Below are 25,264 nucleotides of genomic sequence, written 5' to 3' on the forward strand. Positions count from 1 at the left end.
GACTTCTCTCCTTTCTGACACTTGACATCAGTTGTTTCATGTGGTATAAATTGAAATGATACATGATGACACTCTTGATTTTGATTTACTAAACACTTAAATATGCAACAGAACTAAATCCAAATCATGTCATTGTTTTATTAGCAGATCCAGCTTGATATGATTCCACAGAGACTCTTAAATGCTCATTTACTCAAGATGCATCACTGCACAGGAGTCAACTCGTTGGAGCAGTCAGAATTTATTCTGAGACAAGAGGAAATAAATGCCACAGCCACAGTTCAGCAGGTAGTTGGTCAATTTCCATTCAACTGCTTTGTGGGATTGCCTTTCTGCTACATTGTGATCATATAGTGATATATTGTTTTTACAGAAAAAGGTGAAACAAAAACATAAATACATAAAAAAAACATGTTGTATGTAATAATGAGTTGCCATTAACAATTATTTCAGTGACTCACATTACATTTCCATCAACCTTATACACAATTCTAACGTTCTATTTCACTAGTCTAACACCGTAACATAGGTTTTACTGCCACCCTGTGGCGAGAACTAGGTATAGCAAGGGTAGCCTAAATAACGTTATCGGCCAGATTTAACTAGCGAACTACATAGTTTACAACACTAAACACTTAAACATACCTGAGACAACAGGAAATAAATACAGCCATAGCTCAGCAGGTAGTTGGTCAAATTCCATTCAACTAGAAAGCAGAGTTCTGGATTAGTGACAAGAAGCGATCTCGGGCACTTCCGGTTGCTTAGCAACTAGCCATCATGTATCCGACTTCCACACTTTATTTTACGATCTCTTTTAAAGTAAAAGGGCGACGTAACCACACGTTCTATTATTCTCGCTTTTTAGAGTTAATATCAACAATTAGCTTAACTTTTATTCATTAGTTTCCGTACGAATGAACCAGACACCAACTTACCCGCTTTGTGGATTTTGCCATTCTTCTATGGATCACCCACAATGCACCCGTTACAAAATAACGGTCAGATTTCACCTTACAAAAATAAAATACACAAATTACACATTAACAAAATAAAATACACAGTAGAGCTATGGCTGGCAGTCCAGCTTGAATTTAATTAAGGTATTTATGTCACTATGTTACACATTCAGCCGTAAGATAAACCCATAGCTTTATGATTTCATAACCTCTGTTATTCTCTGATTACAAAACATCCAAATCCAACACTGCTGGACAAAAGACAATTTAAACTTTCACAGTTGTATCTTATTTGCACCCTTATTGTTCTTATTTTGCGTCTTATTCTTCCTTATTGTTCTTATTTGCACCTCCATTTGCTGTTTGCACCCCTCCCCCCCTTGTGTGTTCTGAAGAGCTTCTGTATGAGTGAATTTCTCCATTGTGAGATCAATAAAGTCTGATCGAATCTAATCTACTTCTGTTGTGGTGAAAGTCAAAGTGAAGATATGAGGGAATGGCTGGATTATGAAAAAGTCTTTTTTTCAGCCCAATAATTAAATATAAAGAATTTTCTCTTCTATATGACACAGACACTTCTGCAGTTTTCATTTCTAAGGTCAGAGCAGTGGGAGTAACAAAATGTAATGGCCTTGTTCTGAGACCACTCCATAACGTAGACTACTGCATTATAAAAGAATGAAAAAGGATACAGTTTCTGGCAGCACACTCCATTGGGTTTTCTACTTCATCACAATGACTGTACTAACCTGCTCTCTGTGCACCACATACAATATTCCTCTGCTGGAATACTACCTGGCTCCAAGGAATGTAGGAATATGCACCATGTCACCACCCCAAGGCCTCTGTCATGTCAGCTGATTTAAAGCTTTAGTCTTGCATATTTCCAGTAAAAATATATCATATCACCAGAGCCAATCACAATGCAGTGAGCCTGGAGCTTTTGGTGGCCCCTGCAGGCAGTGGCTCTTACCCATTTGTCAAACCGGACTCCTTCAAACTCATGCAGCTGAGGTGAAATGTAATGCAGCAGCCTAATACTGATCTATAATAAGCCAAAAAAAAACCATTAAATCTGGACGTCATAAATCTTTAAAGGCAATAATGTATCAGTTTGTGTTGACAACTTGTGGATTTAATGGCCACATCAATGGCAAAGATTTGCAGGTAGGTACGTTGGCCCGTACGGGGGTCGAACCCGCGACCACGCTCTGAGCAAACCGGCCACGAGGGGCGTGTTTTGTGACGTCATTGACGCTGTAAATGAGACCTACTGAACAGAAAGTGAAAGCTTGCGAGGGTACAGGACACAGCTTCTCACTGACGGTAAGAATTTATACTAAAACGCATTATTTGTTGCTATATCTTACTACATTTATAGAGAAAGTCAAAATAACCAACAGTAGACACAAAACATCATAATAATGTTGAATGATAGTGTTTAGGCTGATATAGACTAAGATGTATAGTCGTCTTTTGTTCTCAAATGTATGGCGTTATATTCTGTTGATGTTGGGCCACAACATGCTATCATTCATGCCAGTGGTTCACAAACTGTGAGCCCTCCTGGAGAGGCAGATCTATGGAGATCAGTGTGAGGGGCATTTTAAGTAAAGCGAATGAGTCTGATAGGAAAACTAACTGGATAAGGGTGCACTGAAAATAGCAGGCGGAGTGCTTTAAATGAAACGTAAGTCATAAAAGAAATACAGTGCATATATAGACAAATATGATTTAAAAGATTAAAACAAATTAGAAGATAAACAATAACATTAAATAATAATGTATAAAGTTATATTTGAACTTTTTTTGCACAACAAAACCTTATAAGACACATGCATGAAAAGAGAAATGCAGCTCATGATAGATACAGTTATTTCAATTACATTCAAATTGGCTGTAGTTGTTCAGAGTAAGGGAGGTGACCACTGGGTGGGGACCACCAAATGGCTCTGTGGCTTTTATTTGCCTCTATTAAGAAGAGGTTGCAGCCTGATTGCTCGTAAATCTGCTATAACATGGTGCCACGTTTCTGTCTTCATTTCCCACAGTGCTGCAGATCTTTGCGGGACTGGAACGACCCTCTGTATCAGTCACAGTCCTAAATCAGGATGTCGGTGCAGTTCTCTGGCTGGGAGGTGGTCAGCGATCGTGCTTCTTCTCCTGGTGTGGAGCTGGGGCCTTCTCAGAAACCCCAAAAACGGGGCATATACACCATGTATCATGGGACCAGCACTGCTAGCGCACGGCTCATCATTGCCAATGGCTTTAAGCAGTCATCAGGCGGCATGCTGGGAAAAGGCGTGTATGTCAGTCGTGATAAGAAGAAGGCGGCTCATTATCCATTGAACAGTCAGATTACAGACCGGGTGGTCCTTGAGTTACGTGTGCGTCCCGGCCGTGTCAAGCGTATTGACCAGGACAACCATCCAATGCAATTGAGCTGGCACGCAAATGGCTACGACACTGCCTGGGTGCCCCCCAACTGTGGCCTGAAAGCTGTGCCCAGTGGCCTGGAAGAGGATTGTGTATTTGACCCCAAAAGAGTGGAGGTGGTAGGCATTGCAAAGGCACCAAACCCCACCATACAGAAAGATCTTCAGCAGCTTCTGTCAAAAAAATCCAAAAAAGCCGGTAGAGGAGGAGGAGGCGATGGTGCTGCAGACGTGTGTTCACTGTGCAAGAGGAAGACCCAGCAGGGTTCTCCACACATCCAGCAACAGTGCTGGGAGTGTGGGCAAAACATCTGCATCTTCATGAGCAAGCATTTCTGTCCAGCCAATCCCTGACGGGGATGAGGGAAGACGAAGGCTTGAACCAGGCTTGTTTCATGTGATGTAAATTCAAATAATATATGATGAAAAGCATGATTTTGATTTACTGAACGCATAAATTATGTATCAGAACTAAAGCCAATAAATGTCATTGCCATATTACCAGACCCATGATGTCCAGCTTGGTATGATTTCACATTTAGTGAAGAGAGTCTTAAACAGTCATTTACTGGAGATGCATTAAGCCATAAGATAAACCAGTAGATTCATGATTTCAAACTTTAGTTGTGGTGAAAGTCAAAGTGAGATATGAGGGAATGGCTGGATTATGAAAAAGTCTTTTTTCAGTCTAGTACATAAATATAAAGAATTTTGTCCTCTACATGACACAGACACTTCTGCAGTTTTCATTTCTAAGGTCAGAGCAGTGGGAGTAACAAAATGTAATGGCCTTGTTATCTGAGACCACTCCATAACGTAGACTACTGCATTATAAAAGAATGAAAAAGGACACAGCTTCTGGCAGGACACTCCATTGGGTTTTCTACTTCATCACAATGACTGTATTAACCTGCTCTCTGTGCCCCACATACAATATTCCTCTGCTGGAATACTACCTGGCTCCAAGGAATGTAGGAATATGCACCATGTCACCACCCCAAGGCCTCTGTCATGTCAGCTGATATTAAGATTTCGTCGTACATATTCCGATTTTTCAGTTGAAATTAATCATATCACCAGAGCCAATCACAGTGCAGTGAGCCTGGAGCTTTTGGTAGAAAATGATACAATAAATACCTTCTATGCGGAAGTCATACATTTTTGAAGGGGTAATTTATCAGGTTTTTGTTGACGCCTTGTGGATCTTATGGTCACATCAACGACAAAGATCCGCATAAAGGATCATTGGCCCGTACGGGGATCGAACCCGCGACCTTGGCGTTATTAGCACCACGCTCTAACCAACTGAGCTAACCGGCCGGTGCCGTTAGGCCGAGATTCATGGTAAGTCATATACCGGTGCGGTGCTGCAATAAGTGAATACGGAAGCCTTCTTGGAAGACCAGACCATATTTAAATGTGCGGAATTGAAAGTGAAAGTGTTTGAGGTTGGAAACAGAAGACGACTCCTCACAGACGGTAAGACATGTTAATTTACTAGTTCACGTTACGATAAATGAATTAGACTGTAGTCTAAGTATTTACAGAGGGCAAAAGTCTTAATGGTATCAACCGACATCTGTTACCCGTTGACGTGATTTACGGTCGTGAAATCATTTGACAGGTCATATCAGTGTAATAGAGACACACCTGTACACTATGTACTGTGATATAGAGGTAACTCTTGCCAACAGCCACTATCAAAATCTCCTTTGATAAAGTATAAGGATTTTTATAGCAATGAAACCATGTCCATTTAAGAATTAAAGCTACACCATGTAATTTTATAACAGTGGTCACACTCATGACACGATGCCATTTTTGTATTATTTTTCTATCACAGAGCTGCTGGTCTTGAACAGCTTCCCTTGTTAAAGCAGAATGTCAGTGACTTTCTTCGGCTGGGAGGTCACTTATGATGATGACTCTCCTCGGGTGGAGCTCGCCTCGTCTCAGGAGCCCAAAGACCGTGGGGTCTACACCATGTATCATGGGACCAGCGTAGCCAATGCGCGACTCATCATTGCCAATGGCTTTAAGCAGTCATCAGGTGGCATGCTGGGAAAGGGCGTGTACGTCAGTCGTGATAAGAAGAAGGCAGAGCGTTACCCACTTGATAATAACCCATCAGACCGGGTGGCCCTCGAGTTACGTGTGCGTGTTGGCCGTGTCAAGCGTATTGACAAGGACAACCATCCCATGCAGTACACCTGGAGCACTCAGGGCTACGACACTGCCTGGGTGCCCCCCAACTGTGGCATGAAAGCCGTGCCCAGCGGCCTTCAGGAGGATTGTGTGTTTGACCCCAAAAGAATAGAGGTGGTGGGCATTGCAAAGGCACCAAACAACATACTGGCAGAGCTTCAGCAGCTTGTAGCTAATCGTCTAAGAGATCCCAGCAGACGAGATGGTGCATTGGATGTGTGCTCACTGTGCAAGAGGAAAACCCAGCAGGGTTCACCGCACATCAAGCAACAGTGCTGGGGATGTGGGCAAAACATCTGCCCTCTCATGATCAAACACGTCTGTCCAGTCAACGTCTGAGGGTGCAAAGGCCTGAAAAACACCACTGTTGTGAAACAGATGGAAGGATCTGCATCCATATGGCCTTCTTGACGTGGAGGGAAAACTAAAGCTAAAGTTATTGAAAGAGTTCAAATTCTCATGGAAACAAGACTCAAAGTTTCTATTTTTTTTCCTTCTTCTCCAAATTACTTTCCTTTCCTTCCAAAAATGAACTTCTGTTACTGGTGCAACATGCTGCAATAATTACTGCTGAGCAGGTCTTGATGATCTCTGTGTGTTATCTGTACGGTCCTTTTGCATTAATTGAAGCACTGTTGATGGATTTTTTTTTTTTTTTACTCTATTTGTGTTATACTGACAGATCAGCATGCATTAGGACTATTTGCAATCAAGATGAGACAATCTTTAAATAATGAGCAAAATGCTTTTATTTCAGCCTGAATGTGGACATGTGATAATACTTGATATTGTTTATGAATTTGATTTATTGAATTTACTTGATTTCCTGAACACTGCATAATGTAAAGCCAAAGAAACGTGCAAAGCCAATAAATGTATTTCTGATTTTAGACCCATAATGTCCTGTTTGATATTTCATATTTAGTGAAGAAACCCATAAAAGATGAACTGATGATGACTTGGGCTGGTGGATAAACCCACTAAGATGCAGGATTTCATAATGATACAGTTTTAGACAAAATTCAGGATGAAGAAGAGGCAAGCAGTGAATGGAACTTCAGCAGTCTTTCATCTCCATTCATGTCGGCATGTTGCAAAAGGACCTGCAAAACAGGTGAGAGAATATGGTCACTATCATAGTTTAGGTGAAAGTAAGCAACCAATACAGCTCTAAGAACTTAAGTATGACTAGTTTCAGTTTCACTATGTATGCACTGTTTCCACAGAAGCCTCAGATCAGGTGTCAGTGTAGCCATGAGGCAGCTGTGTGCTCACATCCATTAGCTCCTGGTCGTTTTTGGCATGCAAGTGTCTGAGGAGGTACCAGCTGGCCACCTGCACCACTGTCATTGGGAAGTCTTGAGAAGAGACGTAAACTAGCCTCTCCAACAAACGCCTTGTTTCTCTGGTCACACTCATGACACGATGCCATTTTTGTATTATTTTTCTATCACAGAGCTGCTGGTCTTGAACAGCTTCCCTTGTTAAAGCAGAATGTCAGTGACTTTCTTCGGCTGGGAGGTCACTTATGATGATGACTCTCCTCGGGTGGAGCTCGCCTCGTCTCAGGAGCCCAAAGACCGTGGGGTCTACACCATGTATCATGGGACCAGCGTAGCCAATGCGCGACTCATCATTGCCAATGGCTTTAAGCAGTCATCAGGTGGCATGCTGGGAAAGGGCGTGTACGTCAGTCGTGATAAGAAGAAGGCAGAGCGTTACCCACTTGATAATAACCCATCAGACCGGGTGGCCCTCGAGTTACGTGTGCGTGTTGGCCGTGTCAAGCGTATTGACAAGGACAACCATCCCATGCAGTACACCTGGAGCACTCAGGGCTACGACACTGCCTGGGTGCCCCCCAACTGTGGCATGAAAGCCGTGCCCAGCGGCCTTCAGGAGGATTGTGTGTTTGACCCCAAAAGAATAGAGGTGGTGGGCATTGCAAAGGCACCAAACAACATACTGGCAGAGCTTCAGCAGCTTGTAGCTAATCGTCTAAGAGATCCCAGCAGACGAGATGGTGCATTGGATGTGTGCTCACTGTGCAAGAGGAAAACCCAGCAGGGTTCACCGCACATCAAGCAACAGTGCTGGGGATGTGGGCAAAACATCTGCCCTCTCATGATCAAACACGTCTGTCCAGTCAACGTCTGAGGGTGCAAAGGCCTGAAAAACACCACTGTTGTGAAACAGATGGAAGGATCTGCATCCATATGGCCTTCTTGACGTGGAGGGAAAACTAAAGCTAAAGTTATTGAAAGAGTTCAAATTCTCATGGAAACAAGACTCAAAGTTTCTATTTTTTTTCCTTCTTCTCCAAATTACTTTCCTTTCCTTCCAAAAATGAACTTCTGTTACTGGTGCAACATGCTGCAATAATTACTGCTGAGCAGGTCTTGATGATCTCTGTGTGTTATCTGTACGGTCCTTTTGCATTAATTGAAGCACTGTTGATGGATTTTTTTTTTTTTTTACTCTATTTGTGTTATACTGACAGATCAGCATGCATTAGGACTATTTGCAATCAAGATGAGACAATCTTTAAATAATGAGCAAAATGCTTTTATTTCAGCCTGAATGTGGACATGTGATAATACTTGATATTGTTTATGAATTTGATTTATTGAATTTACTTGATTTCCTGAACACTGCATAATGTAAAGCCAAAGAAACGTGCAAAGCCAATAAATGTATTTCTGATTTTAGACCCATAATGTCCTGTTTGATATTTCATATTTAGTGAAGAAACCCATAAAAGATGAACTGATGATGACTTGGGCTGGTGGATAAACCCACTAAGATGCAGGATTTCATAATGATACAGTTTTAGACAAAATTCAGGATGAAGAAGAGGCAAGCAGTGAATGGAACTTCAGCAGTCTTTCATCTCCATTCATGTCGGCATGTTGCAAAAGGACCTGCAAAACAGGTGAGAGAATATGGTCACTATCATAGTTTAGGTGAAAGTAAGCAACCAATACAGCTCTAAGAACTTAAGTATGACTAGTTTCAGTTTCACTATGTATGCACTGTTTCCACAGAAGCCTCAGATCAGGTGTCAGTGTAGCCATGAGGCAGCTGTGTGCTCACATCCATTAGCTCCTGGTCGTTTTTGGCATGCAAGTGTCTGAGGAGGTACCAGCTGGCCACCTGCACCACTGTCATTGGGAAGTCTTGAGAAGAGACGTAAACTAGCCTCTCCAACAAACGCCTTGTTTCTCTGGTCACACTCATGACACGATGCCATTTTTGTATTATTTTTCTATCACAGAGCTGCTGGTCTTGAACAGCTTCCCTTGTTAAAGCAGAATGTCAGTGACTTTCTTCGGCTGGGAGGTCACTTATGATGATGACTCTCCTCGGGTGGAGCTCGCCTCGTCTCAGGAGCCCAAAGACCGTGGGGTCTACACCATGTATCATGGGACCAGCGTAGCCAATGCGCGACTCATCATTGCCAATGGCTTTAAGCAGTCATCAGGTGGCATGCTGGGAAAGGGCGTGTACGTCAGTCGTGATAAGAAGAAGGCAGAGCGTTACCCACTTGATAATAACCCATCAGACCGGGTGGCCCTCGAGTTACGTGTGCGTGTTGGCTGTGTCAAGCGTATTGACAAGGACAACCATCCCATGCAGTACACCTGGAGCACTCAGGGCTACGACACTGCCTGGGTGCCCCCCAACTGTGGCATGAAAGCCGTGCCCAGCGGCCTTCAGGAGGATTGTGTGTTTGACCCCAAAAGAATAGAGGTGGTGGGCATTGCAAAGGCACCAAACAACATACTGGCAGAGCTTCAGCAGCTTGTAGCTAATCGTCTAAGAGATCCCAGCAGACGAGATGGTGCATTGGATGTGTGCTCACTGTGCAAGAGGAAAACCCAGCAGGGTTCACCGCACATCAAGCAACAGTGCTGGGGATGTGGGCAAAACATCTGCCCTCTCATGATCAAACACGTCTGTCCAGTCAACGTCTGAGGGTGCAAAGGCCTGAAAAACACCACTGTTGTGAAACAGATGGAAGGATCTGCATCCATATGGCCTTCTTGACGTGGAGGGAAAACTAAAGCTAAAGTTATTGAAAGAGTTCAAATTCTCATGGAAACAAGACTCAAAGTTTCTATTTTTTTTCCTTCTTCTCCAAATTACTTTCCTTTCCTTCCAAAAATGAACTTCTGTTACTGGTGCAACATGCTGCAATAATTACTGCTGAGCAGGTCTTGATGATCTCTGTGTGTTATCTGTACGGTCCTTTTGCATTAATTGAAGCACTGTTGATGGATTTTTTTTTTTTTTTACTCTATTTGTGTTATACTGACAGATCAGCATGCATTAGGACTATTTGCAATCAAGATGAGACAATCTTTAAATAATGAGCAAAATGCTTTTATTTCAGCCTGAATGTGGACATGTGATAATACTTGATATTGTTTATGAATTTGATTTATTGAATTTACTTGATTTCCTGAACACTGCATAATGTAAAGCCAAAGAAACGTGCAAAGCCAATAAATGTATTTCTGATTTTAGACCCATAATGTCCTGTTTGATATTTCATATTTAGTGAAGAAACCCATAAAAGATGAACTGATGATGACTTGGGCTGGTGGATAAACCCACTAAGATGCAGGATTTCATAATGATACAGTTTTAGACAAAATTCAGGATGAAGAAGAGGCAAGCAGTGAATGGAACTTCAGCAGTCTTTCATCTCCATTCATGTCGGCATGTTGCAAAAGGACCTGCAAAACAGGTGAGAGAATATGGTCACTATCATAGTTTAGGTGAAAGTAAGCAACCAATACAGCTCTAAGAACTTAAGTATGACTAGTTTCAGTTTCACTATGTATGCACTGTTTCCACAGAAGCCTCAGATCAGGTGTCAGTGTAGCCATGAGGCAGCTGTGTGCTCACATCCATTAGCTCCTGGTCGTTTTTGGCATGCAAGTGTCTGAGGAGGTACCAGCTGGCCACCTGCACCACTGTCATTGGGAAGTCTTGAGAAGAGACGTAAACTAGCCTCTCCAACAAACGCCTTGTTTCTCTGCAGAGGACACACACAGAAATGGGCAAAAGCATGTAATATAAGCCTTGTTGCTTGTAAACCAAAATAATTTGCATTTCTTCATATGGATGTTTCCAACATTTCGGAGTGGCATTTGTGAATGAAATGACAGTTGTGTATACTCCTAATTGTGCTGCCTGTGTTGATGTAAAGACGCATGCTCAGTTGCTCTTGAAAACATATGGAATTGGACAGCTTCTAAACTGGTTTGTCGTCTAGCTGAAATTAGCTGGCACACTCTACATTTTCCAATATACAGTATACAATAATACGAAACTTGTCTCTGGCATGGAATGGCCTCCGATATTGTGATTAAGCTTGGCACAGAGGAGTTCCTGCAGCATATCTCAAGGAATTTAGCCAGTTCATGATTGGCATATTTGTTCTCGTCAGCTCTCTGATGAATGTAGCATTCTAATTAAGCATCCTGGCAGACCTGTGAGGTAGTGACAGAAGGCTATTATGTCAGGAAAGCAAACTTTGCAAATTGCTTTGCAGTTCCAAAAGTACCAATATTGTGAAAGGACAGATGGAGGCATAAATTCTTCATTTAATCACTTAAGATGATACATTACACTTACACACCAATGGGATAAGATCATTTGCATATCTGTGCAGAACAACGCGCACGCCTGCAACATGCATGTGCATCCGCAGCGGACACAGAACGCAGTGAGGAGCACTGACCTAGCAGCCATCTTGTTCACATACTGGAGCAGGGCCTGGAAAAGGAGGGCCATAGGGGATGAACCCAGCTTCAAGACCTCAGTGGTGGCTTCTAGGATCAGGTCCGACCAGTCGCTTCCTGGGACGCCCGCCTGAGAGGTCAGATCACATGGGGTCGAAAATTGAACTAGCTACAAGACACCTACACAAAATTAAGTTTCATTCACCTACTACACTCCTAATTATTTCAACCATATTCTTTTCTAACAATGTTCGTAATACCCACCCCTGCGTCAGTAACTGCTTTCAGAGGAGCAGGGGCTGCAGTCAAAATTAGATGATGAAATGAACTGTATTTAACTATGCTAAGCAGCTATGGGATTTTCTGTCCTGTGAGCGGTGGACTAAAAACTACACCCCCTCCAGTGAAATCACAAAGGTCTTGTTTGTATTTCCACTTGGCCTTGGCTTCTGATCCCATAATTCTACTGGATATTCATCCATCTTTCATCTCCGCTGCCTTGTTTCTGTCCACGTGACAGGGATGTAGACAGGAGCTGCCTCTAGTCTTGTGTGTCTTCTTGTCATTATTCTAAAACACTGTGAGTCCTTATTGCTAAAATATTACTCCTGGGACAAAAGAAAAACAGTCCTACTATCCATACATAGTGCTACCTTTAACCTCTATTTTACAATACCATAAAATTTGCAATACATACATTAGAACGCTGTGCAGCAGTGGCTGTTTGTCTTCCTAACACTAGGATTATTTCAGATCTAGATTTATGTTACATCCTATACAGGAACTCACCATACAGGGTCCTAGGGCTAGCAGGGCTAGTCGAAGCAGGCTGGCTACTTGGCTGCTGTGCACGCCGAGCTGTGAGGCTAGCTGCAGACTCTGCCTGTAAGCCATGACTGCCTGGACCAGCAGGCCCTGGCTACGATACACCTCAGCCAGCCACTGAAAGGAGGAGAGTAGGAGAGTGATTGGAGGATGAAGGACGAGTGGGAGTAGAGGTGAGAATGGGAGATTTACAGAGAGATGGGTGGGAAAGGAAACATGAGAGATGAAGGAAGAAAGGCATAGAGAGATAAAGATTAGAAGGACAGATTAGAAGGAGAGAGAAGAGAAAGACAGAGGATGATAGTTTACGTCCGATAATCACTGAAAGGTAATCCTTGCTTAAAATGGAAGCAAATATAAAACTATTGGTAGAAAAATCTTAATCTACTAATATGACACAATGACTTCTCAATGCAGTTTTCTTATAATAACAAAGAATGAAGCCAAATTTCTACTTTATTACTTACAGCAGTGATGAACTCAGAAGCTTAACAATCATTTTATCCACAAACACTAAGAAATAACAGGGACAATTATTTTCTATCATTGCATAAATCTGTTGACTTGATTCAGTAACAACTACATGTTATCTGTCTATGTTTGTACAGAATGTGATATTGCAACACATTTATATTGTACTTGTGGTCATTAACCACGGCTACAATCTGCCAATATGTTCACGGCATGAAAGAGAGAGCCTGGCATCTTTGCTGCTTCTCCCCTGCTGGTAGCAGCCATTTGAGGTTAAGTGCAGCTATCAGAGATCTAAAGCAAGGCACAGAAATGGTCTTCATTAGGCCAAAACAACACAGCTTCAACAACAACATCTCATCATATCATGACCTCAGCATCTAAACATTTAAAGTGACCCGAGGCTGAGACCATTAATATGTTCAAGCCCCACTACGTAGATGATAGAGTTTGTTTGGGGTGGCTGTTATTTGCTATAAATGTGTGTGTGAATAATGTGGTGAAGCTAAACAACATCCCTCCGGGCTGAAAAACGAAGCCAGCATGGAAGTGCCAGAACTGCAGTTTCTTGAAGGACCACTAGAGGCTGGCTCCAAAAGTGAGTCAATCCCCATAGACCCCCACATTAAAATGCCTTAAAACTAAAACTGGCCGCTTCGAGTGAGCTCAGGTTTCTCCAACCAGGCTTCATTCTGCTCACCTCAGCTCCAACCAAGCTCCTGTTTTGTACAGTCTATGGGACACAGCAATGATTAAGATCTTGTATCATTAAACAACTGGTGCTTGAAATTAGAAGAGTAGCAGCTCATCAGTAAATCACTGCAATACAAAATACTGCCTTAAATGATGAAGCTGTTCACTTACATGCCATGCCCCGAGGTTGGTGGGGTTCATCATCACTGCATTGTTTAGTTGCTCCAGCACAGAGTCTGGGAGGACAGCACCACCACTGGCAACAAGGAGGCGCTGACACTGCACCTGCCTCAGTGACAGCAGCACTGCTGGGTGTTCTGGCGAAACATTCAGCACCTGGGACAAAGCAGGCAGAGCATGAGGAACACGACAGTGGAAAGAAGAGGTCACACATGAGAGAACTCTGAATGTAACCTGCATTACTTCATCTGTCTTCAATTCTGTCTAAAACAGCTCTAACCCTTTCTATAAGGAAGTAATTTAGAGAACAGTATTGAGGTTGTGTGTGTGTGTTCATATCCCACCTGTGAGCAGAGGGCTTCTGCCTGCTCCAGCTGCCCCCCCAGCATGAGACCAGTCACTGCCTGTTGTAGTACCCAGCCCTCTAGAGTCTGGGCCAGAGGGCGCTCTATCGCCGCCACCGTGTGTACTGGGATACAGAAAGGTATAAGTAATACACTCAAACACACACAAAATAAAACATAGAATAAAACACACATGCATCAATGCACACACCTTTCTCAGAAACCACTGACATGAGGGTTTGTTCCATTCCTTGTCTGCTAGGAGCGCCACCTGAGATATAACAGGAAGTGTTTTCTGTGTGACAGGCAGCCATTAAACCCGCCCATGTCGCTGGATCATCTGAAAGTAGAGAGAGAGGAGTGAAAACTCAGATCACACAGACGTTTCACAGTTATTCCTTTAAAGGCAGGGCTAAGACAGCTTTACATTTATCGAAAGGGATGGACATAAAGAGGCCTCTCTGTATCACAAAGCTTCAAAACTTAGTGTAAACATCAGGTACACTGTTATCTGGAAGGAGGTTCCCACAGAGGAATACCACACACAATATACAGAATATTTATACCAGGACAGAGCAGCACAGCTCTCTGCATTGTCTTTAGTGCATTCCTGTGGCTGTCCTCTCCAGAGTGTTTCCCACCAGCCAGCTGGTTCACTCCACTGTACAACAACGCCCTCTGCAGGCACACAAATTAGACAAGCTCACATACAAACGCGGTGGCACCAGAGCCAATATTTACTGTGCTGTAAAGCGTTATCATTTTATTATTTTCATTTATTTCAGATGATGATATAATTATTGTGTTAAACAGATTTAACACTATATAGGTCATGGAAAATAACACAATTTAGTATTGAGTTTAACTTAAAAAGGCTGTGACGTTAAAGCAAGTGTAAAAAACAGGAAACACAAGAGTCACAGGTACAGAAGCCGTTCCAACATAAATACACAGTCACTCTTTCACCTTTCCTTGGGTCATACTGGAGAGACAGGCGACATGACCAGCCACTGCTCCACCCTGGAATACACAGCAGACAACACCATGAACCCTTCCACTAGAACTGTGCGGCAAAAGTGGATGAGGCTGCTCAGGTAAATGTGTGTGAGTATAGATATATAGATTATAGATTGTATAATGTTTGTGCTTGTATGCAGCCTTACATTTGCCTTCCTGGGGTAGTATTGTGGTATCAGTCTGGACAGCAGGGCCCACAGAGATGGGTTTCCAGGATTGCTGTAAATAAAACAGAAAAATAATTCAGAATTGCAGCTGTTTCAGGGTTCAGCACATCACTGGAGTACTCTCAACAATTCAAACAAGCTGATTACCTGTGTACAGCTCTGGAAGCCTCTCTTTGCACAGCACTGTAGTTGCCCTGCAGGGCCAGCAAGGCGCAGGTGAGCAGACACCGCTGCTCTATGACATTCCCAGAGGCTGAACCTTGCTTTAGCAGCTCAGTCAGGGCAGCAGAAGCTAACGTAGCATCACTGTGGACCAATCCCAGGGCACATAAACACAGCAGAGACTCTGAGATTGGCTCCTTTAACACTAAGCTGTGGAGACAGAAAACGAACAGATGAATACATTTTGCTTGCAAGCCAGTATAATACAAGTGTTATCACAAACTATCATCGTATTGTAATGCAGTCAAACACAAACCCTAATGTTTCCTCTTTCAGGCTTGGTTTTCTGGCATCATAACAATACTGAATGCAATGACCACTTGAGCAGTCCCTAACTGAAATGGAAATTAAAACCACTTATAAACATTATTGTTAATAATCATATGATCATATTGCCTTACTCTCAACACAATTACAGTGCAATAATAACAGCTTTAAAAACAAACGGATGATTATCAACTCTAGTGTCAAATCTTTGCAATCTTATTTTTATGCTGGCATGAACTGAATATGAACACCAGTCAGAAAAAAACACACATAAATAACCTTTGTGCAGTATATTAGTTAGTGAACAAGGACAATCCTACAAAACCATAGCAGACAACACTGTGGACTCACCATTTAAACAGCAGAGTCTTGGCTGAGTCTAGGTTACCCTGCCGGTGCTGAAGCAGGGCCAGAGCTGTCAGGATGTAAGCCTTCTCCTTTTCACTGGAAGCTACAGCCAAGGCACGCTCATAGGCTACAGTACACACACACACACACAGCAGTTTACTCACAGCCACTCTGGCATGCAAACATCTCATATACAATCTCTGATTTCACTGTGTCTCCCAGTCCTCACCGCTAATGCTCTCTGGGATGAGTCCTGCTCTGCAGTAGGCCAGAGCCAGCCCAGTCAGGTCGCTGAGCTCCTGCAGTGGAGTGGAATTATAAACACGGACCGCCTCGTCCCACTGGCTTGAGGTGCTGCAAAAGACATAGTGGGACATACAAAGAATGGAGTTTGGGGTATTACGTGTATTGTCAGTGACTGTTAAAGTATATGATAATGAGATAGCAGGCTGTTACCACAAAGCACGGCCATAGCTGCCGAGAGCAAAAGCCAGCTCGTCTGTTGAGGACTTGGACTGAAGCAGTTCAACAGCTCTGAGGAAGGAGAGTTAAAATTGAAAAAGGTGAATTGTGAAAACATGTATATCAAATTGTGCTCCTGAATGATGAAATAGAGGCACAAAATATTTTGTCCCTCATTCTTTTCTTGGCAAACTGTCTCATCTGTCTGTGAGCCTGCGGTCAGCTAGTGTGATTAAGACCGACACCTTTGGTAAGCCTGTAAGGCCTGCCTCTTCAACTGCAGATGCTCATTCAGGTAGCCGAGCATGATGAAGGCATCAGGGTCAGACTGGATCCTCTCTGAGAGACAAGAAACATCATGTCACACAACATCTGTCTCTAACACGACATCCAAATACAACCAAAAGATCAGTAGCTCCTGTATGCACACCTCGCCTGATATCAGACAGAACTGTTTACATCTTTTGCCTGCACTGCCTCCACTCTAACCAATTTCCAGGGGGGAGGAGGATTCGATTTTCATCTCAAGAGACACACATATCCAGCTGAATCCAGCATCATTTTAAGTCAGCATTGATGTGTAGCCACGCCAACATAGCAGTATTGCCATGGGTTTAAGAGTGGAGCAGAGCGAAGTAAAAATAAATTATGATGTTGGGAGAAATTGAGAAGACATACTGTCTATGTAAAACAAATTTGTCAATCGAGGGAGTGACATGAACGTTATTCAGCACCCAAACATGAAATAGATGCCATTAAGTGACCGCTTCCAAGATGTTGGGGTTAATTTGCCCAAACAGACCTGGTGTCTGTTCTTTGAGGATTTGGTAAATGCTTTCCACTACCTGTAAGGGTTGAAGATTTGCTAATCATTCTTGCCAATTATTTGGTCGCCACCGTTGCTAATACTCCTCCTTGGTTCTGGTGCACAGCTTGACAACAGCTTGACAATGGCATTAGTCCCCCACGGTGATCATTGAATCGATTGCATTTTCAACTGTTTCATGTCATGACACCAGATGAATCAATCAACTCGGTGGAACGGGCTGATTCAAAGGCACGCAGACACAAAAACAGATGCTGTACCTGTGTACTTGCTGAGCGCCACCTGAGCGGCAGAGATGGCGTTCATCTGGACTATGTTGTAGCGGTACAGTTCAGAGTCTCTGTTGCTCTTATCCAGCAGGGTGGAACAAACCCAGTAGGCATAACCTTTCACTCCCTCCATCTGCCGGACGAAAGATGCAGATGGAGAGAAGGATAATAGCAAGGCATACACATTTTCTGTTTCATTGTAGTATCACCCCTAATTATTTTCAAGTAGTAACAAAAGGCTTATAGTGGAAAATTCAGCAGAGTGACACATAAAGTTGAAGCAAAGATGTTATTAGCCAGCTAATTAGTGAGTATTACAATAGCAAAGCCAGTGGTTTTGGGAGGTCACACACATGTGTGTTTAATTCAGTGGTGTGCCTGAAAAGATCCATGGTGTCATAGCTTCCCACTCTCTCTGCGATCAGCGCCTGGTAGGAGGACAAGGGGATAAAAAAAATAAAAACCAGTCAAACAGATAAAGAAAAAGAGGTCAAAGACAGAAATTCATTAACACTGATGCAAATTCTTTTAATATAATCAAACCCTGTGCTCTAAATTTCAGGTATGTACAAACCAACAGAATTCCATTACAGTAAATGTTAGTCAGGAATATAGCATTTTTACCTGTACAGTACAGTACAGAAAACAGAAGAAGCCTTAACCCTTTGTCTCATGGTGTCTTTGTACCTGTCCGATCCAGCAGTTGACATAAAGTGGCTCCAGGGACTGGGCAATCTTAAAGGCCTCGTGTGCAAGCTAAGAGAGCAAGACCAGACATTAACAAAGAAAATATCAGATTACTATAACTATATATTAAATTTTGCTGTTTATAGAACTATGATAAAAACAAAAAATACATATAAGGAAGTTGATCACACACCTCTATATTGTCTTTCTTCAAATACAGGGTACCGAGGTTTGTCCAAGCAACAACATTCTGTAAAGAAACATAAAAAATTCACATAAGAACATTTTTGAGGATACCACTGATCACCTGAACTAATGTGCAGTACATACGCTTGGTTCAACTTGAATGGACTTGATGAGGCAATGTTGAGCCAGAGCAAAGTTCTCCAGACCTGATGTGACAGAGAGAAAGTGACAAGAAAAAGTGGCATCAGTTCCTGATCAGAACAATAAAAATTAGGTGTTCTAATCAGAGAAAATAAAGTTGTTACGTTGCTCTGTGTTAATTTCTAAGGGCAGAGCAATAAGAGTAAAACTAAATGTGAAGGTTTAGGCTTTGAAATTTTACATATAACATTTTTATTTTAAAATAAAATGTTTTATTATCAACTGGAAGTAAAAACTTTTTACAGCAACAATCCAACTCAGAATAAATGAATTGCTTTGACCAATTAAATACATCAATGGGTCAAGTACACATTGAAAAACAAATCAATCTGTCTACCAGCTGGGGTAGACAGCTATTATTTAGAAGAGTGAGGTAGCATGTTATTACCTTTGTTCATGGAAATCACTCCCAGGGCATTCCAGTAGCTATGGTTCCCACTGTCTATCATGATGGCCTTTTTTAAACACTGAAAAGAGAAAAAAAACTCATTCATAGACCAACTCTGGGAGCAAACAGTGCAAAACTATTGTGGTGTAGGATTCTGTGCATTACCTGCTGGGCCTTCTCTAGCTGCAGAGATGGGGAGTTCTGGTCTTCCTCTGCAGGGTGGGGTAGGCTGGACTGGTGGTAGTAGTTCAGTCCTAAGTCATACCAAAGGCTGGGGACCTCAGACATCAGCTTCAAAGCACGGGCATAACACCTGCAGACAAAAACATGCAACTAATCCTCAGAGTTCAGATTCTGTGACTGGCCAACAGAGCAGACATGGTACCTGAGAGTAACAATATCAACTTTCTGTTAGTGTACTGATGTCACAAATGCATGCTTTGACAGAGTAGCAATGGTATAGGCACGTCAGAAAACGTATGCTTGTTTGTGGTCATACCTCTCACCAACTTGGAGTGTCTGGGCCTGGTTCAGGGTGTGGTACTGGGTGTTGGGGTCTAAACCGGTCAGCAGGGCGGGCAGCTGAACCTTGGCTCTGTTCGGGGACACGGTGCTGACTGCAGTGCAAGCATCTCCCAGTAGCTTCCACAGACAGGACAGGTCTGGACGTAGCTCCACAGCTCTGATGAGCAGAGAAATGTGCAAGGTAGATGAATGAAATCAGAGAAACTCTGTGTATGTTTGTGTGTGTGATACCACAATGTAATGAATCACAGATAAAGCCTTATTTCATTTTAAAATTCACAAATTCAACATATGTCCAGTCATTACTTGAAAAGGTTCTGTATGGCTTGCTGAATGAGGTTGATGGCTCCTCCATCTCTGCAGTCTTCCATTAGACTTTTTGCCAGAGACAGCTGGCACTCCCCCAGACCTGAACAACAGATCATACCAACCAGATTAACCTCCCAGGTTTAGACTCAGAGATACAAAAGTATAACATTAACCCGAAGTGAAGGTGTGGATACGATGACACAAACACCAACCTTTAAGAGCAGGAACATAGTCCTGCTGCGCTGTGATCTGCAAGTACTCTGCGACTGCCTCCTTGAACTTGCCCAGGGTCTGTTTGATGGCAGCAGCCTGGTAGACACTGTAGATGGAGGAGGGTTGAAGCTGATGGGCCTTACCAAACGCCTTCAGAGCTGCTGTGAAGCTCCGGCGGTTTAGGTAGGCCTCACCTAAACACTCCCAACACACCCAGTCCTCGGGGTCTGCCCTCAGAGCCGCCTGCAGACTACAAACATAGATTAAATGGTCAATAATGCTCCTAAAAATATCAATGATAACGTAGAAAATGGCAAAGTCTTACTCAGCTGTAGCTTGCTTGTGCTCTCCGACCTTCAGGTGGTAAAGCCCTCGTCTCATCCAAGCCCACTTAGCTGAGCCTGGAGTGGCTTTCTCAATCACTGACTGAAGCATTGCTAAGGCAGTGTCCTTTGGCAATTAAGAAAGATGAAGGGGAGGACAAAAAGTGAAGATATGGAAAAGAGGGGCATGGGGAGAGTCAAGACAAAAGTGAGGAAGAAAACACTATAACAAAATGACAAAATCATTCATGAATGTTGTGGCTTTTTGGAGTTTGTGTCTGTTTGGTGCAAATCCACTTACCATATCGTCCTGCTCCATACTGAGATCCACTGAGGCAGCTCCAGACTCTGCATCATCGTTGTCCAAATCAAAGGCCTTCTTATAGCAGCCCCGTGCACGGACGTGATCATTTGCCACCTCCCGGTAATAATGTCCAAGGTAGCGGAATACACAACCAAGGTGTGGGTCTAACTTTGCAGCCTGAAATGGACAAATGAGGATTGAACACTTCACTTTTGGCAGCAAAAAATATTGGGACATTTTTAAAATTAATATATAGTGAAATAATTACCCTTACATACCAAAAAATCCCAAATTTCAATAATAACTGGACTGACCTTGAGCAAATGTGTATGGGCTTTGGTACGGTCTTTACGGGTCTCTTCTCCCATGTCCCAGTAGAGTCGTCCCAGCAAGAAATAGTACTCTCCACAGCCTGGGCTCTGGCTAGCCGCCTTCAGGAAACTGAGCAGCAGAAAGGCAGAAGAAGAAAGTTAACGTTAAGTTAAGGAGAACTAAACTTTGTACCACACAAATGGATTGTCTTATTTCAGAAAGGTTTAAGATAATACAACGTGCAGAATAAAGACACACAAAAAGAAACACTCAGTTTTCACCTCTCCTCTGCCAGCTGCTGCTGGCCCTGAGCCAAATGTGCCAGTCCTCTCAGTACCAGCCCCTGAGCCAGGTTAGGGTTCAAGGCCATCAGCTGTGATGACACCTACAGAAGGCACTCGTTTAATTTGTCTTGCTTTTGAATGTAATCTTTATTTATTTAATCTATATTTAATCAGGAAATCTCAGTGATCTGTCTTCCAAGATAGACCTAAGAACAAGCTCTCACAACAACATCTTGTGTTTAATACAAGAGATAATTTCCTTATTTTTTAGATATTAAAAAAAAAGAGGACAGAAATGTATCTCAAGCTGTTATTATTAACATGTTCAATTCTGAAAACTGGCCAAAGTTACATATTAAATAAATAATTTACTGTTATACTGTGTTTCCTTCAGTATCCTTAAAATAAATCTGACATATTCACAGACAGAATTCAGTAGGTAAACGGTTTTCAACCTTTAGTGCTTGATCAACTTGTCCCTTGTTAAGGTATGCACGACCTTTCAGGGTTACTAGAACTGGGTCTTTTTCAGCATCTGGGATCTAAAAAAAAGAAAAAGAAAAACAACAAACATATGATATTTACTTTAATATTAGAACTACACATGTATGTTCAAGTTTGCAACAACAAAATATCTTCATACTAAACCCCGAATAGAGAAATTAATTTTAGCTGCTGCATTATGAAAGAGTATTTTTCAATCACATTACCTGTGAAAATGTCTCCAAAGCCTGGTCTCCAGCTACTTCTCCTCCACTCTTGACTAAAGCCTCTAGCTTCATCTTAAGCAGTTTGATCCTCAGCTCTGTGTCTCCAGAAACACAGACTGTCAGACCTATTAGAAGCAAACACACAGTGAAGTCCATTATCTGCTTCGGGGCCTAAAGACAGCTGCACATTGAAGATGGTGGTAAACACTCTTGTATAATTCACAAATCCGTCTTTTGTTCTTTCAACAAGCCCTTGATGAAGTCTGATTGGACATATTCTCTTGGACTTGCTGGATCAGCGGTTACATGCTGTTGTGGGGTCATCTAGGTCACTACAGTGATATACAGCAGACTAAACATACCTTGAGAGCATGATATAGCACTGTCTGAGTATCTGTGCATTTTAAACTGAGCTTCAGCCAGACTGCACCATCCTGTACTGGAGCTCATTTTCTTCAACCCTAATAAAACAGGAGAGGCAGATTATGGGAAATTAGCACAAAAATTGTGTGTGTCTCAGTAAGAACAGGACCCATTTTTTGTTGATGCCCAAACTAACCTTGTGCAAGGTCCTTGATGGCATCTTCATACCTCCCTTCTTGTAGTGCTTTGGTGCCCAGACCCAAGTGACCTAATCCACTGTTAGGAGCCAGACTGAGCAGCCGGGAGAAACAGCTGACAGCATCCTCATTCTGAACACCTTCAGATAAAAACAAAACATGTATTGATAGTGAGAACAAGAGCAAAAGACAAAAACATTTTATTGAACAAAACTCATTCTGTGATTTTTGATTTAATGAGCAAGACAACACTATCTTACCTGTTTTGAGGTAGTGAGAACAAAGGACTTCAAGAGGATAACTTTGGTTGGGGTAGAGGGACAGCATGGACTCACATGCCTCTTTCATTTTAGCTTCTTCTTGTGGCAGCTGCAGTAAGGAGAGATTCATGATGGGCAACAATTAAGAGAATATCTGTACAGGGACAAGTATGAGGTGGCCTACTATTTTTCATAAACATGACCTCACTCTAGCAGTCCTTGACTTTCTGTGGTAGTGACACAGACATCAGATAAGTCGCACTTACTTTAGAAAGACATTTGATATAGTCAGCTGAGACCTTCTTGTGTTCCTCTCCTGGTACAGGATCCATGAGCACCATAGCCTTTTCAAATGCAATGATTAGCTGATAACGACAAGCAAACAAAACACTTACCAAAGGATGGATGACAAGCATATGTTCACTAAAAACAGCATTTAGAGACAGCTTTACGCTTGTCAGTGGATGGGAAAAATTGGAGCTTCTGACTTCCACAAGGTAAGGCAAACCTGCTGTAACTTCTACCCATAACCTTTTACATGCAGTCTTAATAGTCTTACATGCTGCTGAGTTTCATTGTCCTGCTCTTCCTCATCAGGGCAGGATGAGAGGAGTTGGGACATCTGCTGCCACAGCTGCAGTAACTCTTTCTTGTCCACGGCTTCTTCCTCCTTCAGGTGAAGGAGCTGCAGCCAAACCTTTGCCAGCTATGTGCAAACAAACAAAGGCATCACAATACATGAAAAGAACACAAAGCTTTATACCTTTCGTCATTGAACACGTGCCTTTAAATTACATACCTTTAAATACTCTTTGTCAGACTGATAGATATCTGACAGCTTTTTGATCATCTCATAACATTTATTTTTGTCAGAGCTGTCAATGGAGAACATAATGAGAATCAATAACATGACAAGACAAATATGGGAAACTAGTCAAAACTGCAACAGTTTTACTAAGAAATCAGAAGGTTGGCACACGCAAATACTCGCAAAGTCATCACAACTTCCTTTGCAGTTGTAGGAAACATCCTGAAGACGTTTTTTTTCCATGTTACCTTGCATACAGATCAACAAGCTTCTGATAGATGTTAGGTAGCTCGACTTTGAAATCCCACTGATCAGTCTTCTCATAAAGATTTGCCAAACCCTAAAAACACAAATGCATGTATTTGGCACAGTTCATAGGAGTTACATAGTATGACAATCAATTTCCTAAGAAGAAATTAACAAATTTTACAGGATTGTGTATAAAATGTTTAAAGCCAGGACGGACCTGCAAGTACTGACCACTCCATTCTCCTACCTTACCTGCCATGCCAGTAGCTGCTCAGGCTCCAACTCCACAGCCTTTTTATAAGCTGTCTGTGCCTGATCTGGTTGCTCCAGTTCACTGGCTGCCAGGCCGATGAATACCCATGCATTATAATTGTTCTTCTCAAGTTTCAAAACAGCCTAAAACCACATTGAAGAAAGCAAAGTCAGCTATACAACATGTCTGTGGGAGAGGTATTACATATTGGCGCATTCAGTACGCAGATTCATTGGAACAGGTGCACACTAACAGCCAAGACCTTATTTAAATACCTCCCTTTTCACAGCACCTGAAGCTGAGATACCGTACCTTGCAGTGTTTTAGAGCTTCTTTGAACTCCTTGTTCTTTATGGCCTCTCTGGCACTTTTCAGTGCTGTTTTCACTTCTTTACTAGACATCTTGCAATTATCTGAAACAAAAACAAATATGAAAAGAAGCACTGTCGCATTACGAGCTAACTAGCTAAATAAACATACAACACCAACGTCTGCATGAATAACACTAACACAAACACTATTTATTTAACAACAAACGTCTGCTGTGCCTACCGAGTAGCATTGATGTACCTGACTTAAAAATTACCAGTTGACTTGACAGTAAACTCTTGTTAGCTAAGTTTGTATTAACTGTTAGCAGTGTTAGCTAGCTAACGTTAACTCACTATCTTGTAAGAGCCTCTAAACTTTGTACTTTAGAATAGAAAGTGAGTTCGAACCTCAACTGATGCATAAAATGATACTGATTCAGTTATTTGAGGTGTTATCCATGCAGGTTTTGCAAAAGAGACCTAATGTTGGGTAAAACTACTGTTTACGTTGTCAGCTTCCCTGCCACTGCTGCATGACACGGAAGTGAAAGCGCTGTAGCCACACCTACTCTGAATTTCAAAATAAAGCGACTTGCAGTGTGGTCTACTTCGGTGTGTGCAAGAAATAATAACGACAAAAGTACAAAAGTGAACCAAATATTTCTTTATTTAAAAAAAAAAAGAATTAGGAAATTAATAATAGAATGGACTGAAAATACTTCATGTCATGGAGGTGGAGATGTGACATAAAAAGTCCTGATTTAGTCAGTGTGAACGAGGACATTAAAAAAAGATACTCTGAGATTATTCATTATAACTTTTACAGCATAAATATTGTTAAAAGCCACAGAGCCACCCATCAATGGCTCTCATTGTAAATGAAGAGAGTAAAAGTTCAAGTTTGAGTCCAGCTCATTAAAAAAACCTTAAGGCTTTCACTA

General features: G+C 42.2%; 2 protein-coding genes and 1 non-coding gene across 3 annotated transcripts; 1 reads left to right on the forward strand and 2 right to left on the reverse strand.

Annotated features, from left to right (window-relative positions):
* The first annotated feature begins 2,238 nt into the window (after positions 1-2,238).
* gig2e (grass carp reovirus (GCRV)-induced gene 2e) lies at positions 2,239-10,127 on the forward strand. The gene is made up of 6 exons (XM_041936468.1): positions 2,239-2,285; positions 3,011-3,514; positions 5,303-5,871; positions 7,093-7,750; positions 8,518-8,531; positions 8,911-10,127. Exons 2-6 carry the CDS (start codon positions 3,071-3,073, stop codon positions 9,572-9,574), a joined length of 2,349 nt encoding a protein of 782 aa, XP_041792402.1. The 5' UTR covers positions 2,239-2,285; positions 3,011-3,070; the 3' UTR covers positions 9,575-10,127.
* trnai-aau lies at positions 4,641-4,714 on the reverse strand. Its single transcript has one exon. It is a non-coding gene; the product is annotated as a tRNA-Ile (tRNA).
* Positions 9,967-24,858, reverse strand: ttc37 (tetratricopeptide repeat domain 37). Its single transcript, XM_041937795.1, has 41 exons — positions 24,732-24,858; positions 24,325-24,425; positions 24,012-24,155; positions 23,759-23,850; positions 23,502-23,577; positions 23,262-23,408; positions 22,969-23,067; positions 22,703-22,811; positions 22,442-22,582; positions 22,245-22,343; positions 21,883-22,007; positions 21,628-21,714; positions 21,170-21,273; positions 20,891-21,017; positions 20,574-20,753; positions 20,275-20,399; positions 19,949-20,199; positions 19,734-19,836; positions 19,402-19,584; positions 19,068-19,215; positions 18,903-18,981; positions 18,458-18,519; positions 18,321-18,377; positions 18,128-18,196; positions 17,794-17,868; positions 17,432-17,573; positions 16,591-16,684; positions 16,340-16,417; positions 16,113-16,237; positions 15,887-16,010; positions 15,194-15,418; positions 15,026-15,098; positions 14,829-14,882; positions 14,429-14,540; positions 14,074-14,202; positions 13,863-13,987; positions 13,510-13,674; positions 12,139-12,291; positions 11,349-11,479; positions 10,511-10,640; positions 9,967-10,338 (listed from the first exon to the last, which is right to left on the reverse strand). Exons 2-41 carry the CDS (start codon positions 24,412-24,414, stop codon positions 10,258-10,260), a joined length of 4,713 nt encoding a protein of 1,570 aa, XP_041793729.1. The 5' UTR covers positions 24,415-24,425; positions 24,732-24,858; the 3' UTR covers positions 9,967-10,257.
* Positions 24,859-25,264: the final 406 nt, after the last annotated feature.

The sequence above is a fragment of the Chelmon rostratus genome, chromosome 5 (genome assembly GCF_017976325.1).
Source record: "Chelmon rostratus isolate fCheRos1 chromosome 5, fCheRos1.pri, whole genome shotgun sequence".
Classification (NCBI taxonomy): domain Eukaryota; kingdom Metazoa; phylum Chordata; class Actinopteri; order Chaetodontiformes; family Chaetodontidae; genus Chelmon; species Chelmon rostratus.